The 7013-nt window shown below is 46.5% G+C and overlaps 1 protein-coding gene across 4 annotated transcripts in view; it reads right to left on the bottom strand.

Annotated features, from left to right (window-relative positions):
- Positions 1-3362, bottom strand: part of MAP7 (microtubule associated protein 7) — a 193320-nt gene extending 189958 nt beyond the window's left edge. For 2 of the 4 annotated variants that reach the window (XM_039467428.2, XM_039467429.2), the window contains exon 1: positions 3215-3361. In XM_039467428.2, the coding sequence (XP_039323362.1) occupies positions 3215-3281 (67 nt within the window). In that variant the 5' untranslated portion in view covers positions 3282-3361. Of the gene's footprint in view, positions 1-3214 lie in introns of all 4 variants that reach the window. The other 2 variants (XM_039467427.2, XM_039467430.2) reach the window with 2 other exon arrangements.
- Positions 3363-7013: the final 3651 nt, after the last annotated feature.

Here is a 7013-nt window from a genome sequence, read left to right as displayed (position 1 = left end):
TTAGAGTTAAGTGACGCCTACAAGATCACTGTTTGATTTGGAAAAGTTCATGAAAGGATGGTCACAAAGGAAGCCACGTTCACCACACAGTTTGCTAAAGAGGAGAAAATGCCCAATTCCAGATTCTAAGTCATGACTCACTTCCCAAAATAGCAACAGAATTGACAGGTCATTGGTATTAACTGATTCTCTTGTGCATCAAAGCTTCAGGAAATAATCAAAAGCAGCTTTAAATTTGCTTTTAGTTCAGGAGGTTTTTAAAAAAGGCTATCAAACTGTTAAACCAGTGCGACACACTTGCTTTCCACAGCTTTTGAACGTGAGCATAAAATTAAATAAACAAAGCTTGGGTCGAGGCAGTTTTGTGAAAATCACCCATCTTAAGTCGACTACTCAAAAAAGCCTGAAAAAGTACTTGACATCCTCTAGTGGTGACGTCTTAAACGTGTTTCCAAGGCAATTTTTTGCCCAGCTCTTGCTTAACTTTGGCTATTGATAAGAAAAATATTACATTGGAAGAATTTTTCATCCTCAAGAAAAATAAACGTTTTCACCACAAGGAATGTGATTTGACCACCTTTGAGTAGAAGATAAATATATACCCACTGAAATATGGTTTTTAAATGTTGGATTTATATAATACCTTTCAATATGCTTAAGAACAGTCTCATCTCATTGTCAATCCATCTTTGATACACACACACACACACACACACGCGCGCGCATGTAATTCTGAACACATTACAGGTATTATTTTTATAATAACCTGAGATTCTAATCTGAAGTGGCCTAAAATTAGACCAGTCTTGCACAGAGACACAAAAACTAAGAGCTACTTAAGAGTGGGCTCTACCTCATAATAAGGAGATCTAAAAAGAAAAAGAAAAAGAATCCCTCAAGAAATGTTCTCATTTCAAGTGGCAATTTTCACCTCTTGATGCTAATACAGGTCTCTCTGTCCACTCCCCTGCCGCCCCCTCCACCCCGCCATTTCCATACAAACCTCTGATGTTAAAAAAAAAAAAAAAGAGAGACACTTTCAGTATTTGGATGTGTATAACGTGAAATAAGCTCACCAGAATAAAGTACTAAAGTCTCATATTCAAATATAGGTCATGTATCTTAAATATATGTAATAACTTAAGTTGCTGAAATTCAAACAATCTCACTTGTTCTCTGAAAATACTGTCACCCAGATTTTTAAAAAGTACATTTACACCTTCCTTCTTTCTTCAGCACCTGCTGATACAAATGCTGCTGAAGACTAAAAACATTAATAGTAACCTCAGGGTAGAAAAATAGGACAGAGATCTGAGGCCAGAATTAAGTTTTCAGTGAAAATAATTATAAAGTAGAATTATTCAAGACCATATATAAAATGTGTCCTTTGGAAATTAAAGTTTTTAGGCAAAAGTGTGGAAGAAATGTTTTCTATGAAGGATACAGCAGCCAATTTAACTCCCTTTTTTAATAAAAGAAATTTTACACTGACAGGCACATGGTTGATTTGTATATTAATTGTTGGAAGCATGGCCTATTATTAACATGCTCAGGCACTGAATATGCTACAGTTTATAGTTCACTTATGTCTGAACAAGTTGTTCACGTGCAGATTCTAGAAAGTTTGTTTTTGAGCACAGACTGACAGGGCGCTAGAAAAATTTTGTTTCACAAGCAGGGCAGGGTTAGGCACCAAAATCATGCCGCATATTTACAAATGAGGATGCGGCTCTCCCGGGGCCCTCCCTTGGGGGAGCCCCATCTCAGGGATCCCAGCTCATCAAATTCCCCAAAGCAATTACAAAGGCATCTCTTCTCCACCCCAAACCAAAATAATGATCTACCAATCTTGCAAATACATTAAGACAAAACACCCTACAGGAAGGAGCATGACTTAAAAATAAACAAGTTCAAGACACTTTGTCAGTCTCAACCTCAGGTATCTTGGCTGAAGGCATTAAGTCATTAGATTTTAGGTACCCAACCTCTTCCTAGCAATAGCAGATACATAATTTGCAAATACTGTTTCAGAACTCTCTGGACCTTTCACGTTAAAATAAACATACTATTTAAATCGATGGTGGGGAAACAGTGATTCTTAACATTGAGGAAACAATTGCTTCCGATTGTGAGTGTATGGAAGTGGAAAACAGCTTGCAATTGGGGAGTCTAAGATTTGAATTTCTTTTTAAAGTAAGAAACTGCCTCACCGCCCCCATCCCAAGTGTAGGAAGCTACAGAAACAGCTTACAGGCCAGGAATAGAAGAGCGGACCGGTGGGGAGGGACGGATTTGCAAGACAGACTTTAGAGAAAAAAAATCACGAGGAAGAAAAATCGGCTTCATACTATGGAGAGATGGGTTGGGGTGGGAAGCCTTGCTGCTGGTCTTGGGGACGTGATCCCCCGTCCCTAAGGGTACCCCTGGAGGTTGTGGGGGAGGGGCAACCTCAACACCAGAGGCCTGACCACCAAATCCCGGGCTGCAGAGCCAACGTTCCTACTACGGGCTCCTGCACAGACTAAAAACAAAAAAGTCTGAGAACTCTAACAAGTCAACGAATCTCTGATCCCGTCAAGCCCGCTCCCGCAAAGCCCCAACGTGCTGCACCGGGCCCCTGCCCTTCCGAGCTCGGTCCCCTCGGACGAGAGTCGTCGCCACTGCGGACACCGCGTTGGGGGGCGAGCGCCGCTCACCCCGCGGTTCTGCCCCACACCGACCCCGCCGAGGAGCCCCCGGCACCCGGGGCGACCTGGGAAGGCGGGAGGAGGTGCCCAGAAACTGTCCTTCCTGCCAGTCGCACCTGGCCGACACCTCTGCGGCCGCTGGCTTGGTCTGGGGGTTACGATTTCCCATTCAACTGAATTAGACTCGAGCCCGCGGCGGGGAGGGCAGCGGACGGGTCTCTCCGTTTCCTCCCCAGCCCGCGCCCCCCGGGTCCCCTCCACCTGTTGCGGGAGAGTCGCGGTGGGGCGCCCGAGGGCTGGCCGGGGCCGAGCGGGGCGGACGTGGCGCGGGGGCGAAGGGCGGGGAAAGGCGCTCTCGGAGCCCGGGTCCGCGGCGCACAGGGCCGGCGGTTCCGGGCCGGGGCCGCGGCCGCGCGGGCGGGGAGCGGGGCGCCGGCGCCGGGTGATTTCGGTGCCAGCCCGCCCACCGGGCTAGCCGTCCCCCGCCCTCGCACATGGGACCCCCACTATCCCCACTGCACGGTCACCTGTTTCGGTCCGCACAGCGCCGTCGCCGCCCGTGTGACCGTCGCCGCCAGCTCCTAGCTCCGCCATGGTGCTCCGATGACGCGCCCGGAGAGCCGCTCCGCCCTTTCCTCGGCTCGGCTCCCACGGGCCCCCGCCTCCTGGGCCCGCGGCCCAGACAGGTAAGCGCCGTCAGGGGACAGCGGAGGGCGGGGTCAGAGAGCGCGGCGGCCGGCGGAGGCCTGGGCCGGGCGCGCCCCCTCGCGGGCAGGTGCGGCGTGGCAGCCGCTCAGACCGCCGCGGCTGGGTCTCGGCTGGTAGAGCAGCAGACGGAACCTGCACCTCGGTCCGGAGCTTCCGGTCGCCGCGGCCGACCCCCTGCCGGCTCCCGGGGATCTGGAGCGGGGTCGGCGAGGCTTGTTGGCGCCTCCTAGGGCTTGGGACGAGGGGCGGTCCGCGAGGAGCAGCCCAGGTGGGGCGAGGGCACGCGGACGCTATTCCCCTCCGAGCTCTGAAGCAGCCAGGTCAGTGTCGGCTCCGCGAGGGCTGGAGTTCACGGTGACCGCCAGCGGAGCATCTGATGCCACGTGGAGAGACGAAGTACACGGGTCGGATTCCACGCCGGGAGCCGGCCTGGATCTGCGCTTTAGGAAGCCACTGTGGGCGACCCTGTCTTGTCACCAGGTTCGTATCTGATGAGCCTGAAGGCACACAAGTTAGACTTGTGCCGGCTGATGTGGCTTTTCTTTTTCTTAGTTTTCGATTAGTAGACGACCTTGTGACTTCTGACTTGCTCAGGAAGACCAGAAAAAAAAAAAAAAAAAAAAAAGCAATAGGTAACAAATTTTTCTTTGTTTAAAGAAGCAGATTATTAGCCGAGGAAAAACTAATTTCGCTCTCAAGGATAAGCAACAAAATGCTGAAGGGGGAAAAAGCCTACACAAATGGAAACATACTGAACAAAATCAAGCAGCGACCAGTTCCGCTTGGTGATACTAAAATGCACTCCCACACTCTGGCTTGGCGGAAGATAACCGGCCAGCTCTAAACAGTTTCAAACTCTCCCAAGGACTGCAGCAGCACTGGACCAGTGCTGGACCCAGGAGAGTCTGAGAACAGTATTGGATTTCTTGCTGGGGTTACAAGTTTCACGATCTTTGCATGCAAAACTTGCCACTCGGAGATCAGTGAACTATTTTTATTTGGTTTACTCACTGGCTTTCTGGATGACTAGGTAGAGATTTAACTAAAGAACATTTCTGCTATGGTCTGTGATGATGAATTTTCCCGTAGTGCCATTTCGATAACGGAATAGACAAACTGGTCATTTAGAATGTGATATTCCTAAATCACATTCATTTCAATCTTATCAGAGACTTCTAATAAATAAAAATAAAGCACCAGGTCACCAGAGGTAATTTTTGACCTCAGCTTGGGCCTCAGCAAAGATTTTTTTTTTTTCCCCCTATGTTAAAACATCAGAGTTTAAGACACTTTTCTTTGAGCATCAGAAATACTCTCTTAGCTGATAGCGGAATTTAGGGAGTTGAACTATCTGGAAGAACCCTGGAGAAGGAAGGCGATTTATTTTCAACCTTCTGATTTACCACTGACTTAAATCAACCAATGAGTTCTTTCTTTGACCAAAAAAAAAAAAAAAAAAAAAAAAAATCAAGACTTGTGATGTTTGTTTTGTTTTGTTTAGTTTGGTGTGTGCTTACTCATTGTCCCATTCTTTTGATAACCTATATTTGTCTGCCACAAGTTAAACAAAAATAAATGAAATAAGAAACACACCAAAATTCTGCACGTAAGCCCTGTATAGACAGACCGTGTGTTCCAAACCTGAGCAGGTGTCTACAACAGGGCAGGCTGCTGAGTGACTCTGCAGAGAATGGATGACATCTGTTAAATGTCAGACACCATCACGTTGTACTTCAAGTTGTACTTTACTTGGAACATGGAAGCCATCTGTCTGGAGCGCCCACGTCTATCTCAGAATCGTTCCAAATCTTAAGGGTTCCCCATTCCAGGGGAGGAGCTGACACCATTTACTCCCTTACTGCCTCCTTCAAAACATCATCCCCTTTTTCTCCCTAATCCCTAAATGTTTCTGTACCCAGGGGCTCTACCCCAATAAACACCTTCAAGACTCTTTGATTCTGAAAATGTCTTCCTTTATTTAACTTCCCACCCTCCCGAACCTGTTGTTGTATGTTTTGTTCATCAAAGATAATGAAAAGAAATGTGGATTTCGGTGCCGTTATTTTTCAAAAAAAGCTATGTATTTTTTCTTGCCTATATTTACAAATCAAATCATGTATTTTAAAATCCATCGTTCCCCTAGACTTTCTGCCCCTAGAGTTTCTTCAGCACTTGATCCTCTAATCACCTTGCTTCTGGTCTACCATTGGCTTGGTTTTTCTCATTCCTCTGTAGCAGACCTTTTGTCTTTGTTGACTCAGATTCTTCCTCCCTTCTAACCCCCCTCTGATATTTTCACCATCCTCAACTTGTCAGCACAGCCCTTCTATCTTTACTGTCTCTCACAGCCCTCATTTACTATTCCATCCTGGATCCCAGTGACTCTCAAATCCAGAACATACACCCTTAACCTCACTCCTGACTTCCACTAATACATTCCGAATGGTTTCTGCACAATTCTTTCAAGATATCCTGCCGTTAATTCAGTATGTTCCAAACCAGATTAATCTTGCAATATACAGCCACTTTACACACACCTCTTCCTTACTGAAAAACCTTTAAGAGATTCCCCATTCCTACATGATTAAATATTAACTCCACCTCTCCACCATCACAACGACCACCCGCTAACTGGGCCTTGAGCTCTCTACTAACCCATTTCCACTTTTCACCTCGGTAACTCATATTTCTAGCCAATGGAGTTGTTAATTCTCCAGAACGCCTTTCAAATCCCTGCTTTCTAGCCTTTGTTCTTGAAGCTGCTCTGCCCAAAGTGAATTCCCTAATCCCAACATATTTAATGATACTTTCCCTCCGAGGCCCAGATTAAGGTCTACTTCCTCTATGAAGCCCGTTCCTGCTGCCCTGGCTCCCAGCATGCCTGTCCTTTGGACCTCGCCAGGGCTTGCTGGGCCTGTTACTTGTCCAGCTGTTAAAATATGATTTATTACAAATTTGCCTCCTCAATCGGATGCACATTTTTGGTAGTAGGGACTTTGTCCTCTACTTCTCTACGGGGTGTTCCTAAAGTCTAGAACTATCAGTTATTTTATTTGCTCACAGGTTGCAGATGTTCTTGATGACATGATGTGCACTGCCTGCATTCTGAACTTGGTAGGCATGGTATATATGTCTTCTGCATTGCTACCGTGCCTCACATACAGTGGCATTCATATGGGTTAATAATAATTCCTCAATGCCCAGCTTTTTTAGGTAGTGGCCTAGGGATGAATGAAACCAAGTATCCAATGATGTAATTTGGAGAAAGAGATCAAAATGCAGTTGGAAGAGAACATTAGATCTACTTCTCCCAGCAAATTCCTGTTGTGTTTCTCTTATAACACTTCCGCCACCAACGCTGCATAACTGTTGTGTTCCAAACCATCTTTGCAGGCTCAGCTCTGTACCTTTGCTCCTCTGGAAAGCTTTCCTTGACCCCTTCTGACGGTAAATGTAACTATAGCACTGACTGCGCCACTGTTGTTTCTGCTTTGCCTTGATTCCTTGACAAGAAACTTCAGGAGAAAGAACCGTATCTTGTTGGTGCACCACAATATGTAGTACCCAGTATTTAATACATACTTTTGAATGAAGGGTAAGTGATGAAACACCAAGCAT

The sequence above is a fragment of the Saimiri boliviensis genome, chromosome 4 (assembly GCF_048565385.1).
Source record: "Saimiri boliviensis isolate mSaiBol1 chromosome 4, mSaiBol1.pri, whole genome shotgun sequence".
Lineage (NCBI taxonomy): Eukaryota > Metazoa > Chordata > Mammalia > Primates > Cebidae > Saimiri > Saimiri boliviensis.
This window is presented reverse-complemented; position numbering and strand designations above follow the sequence as displayed.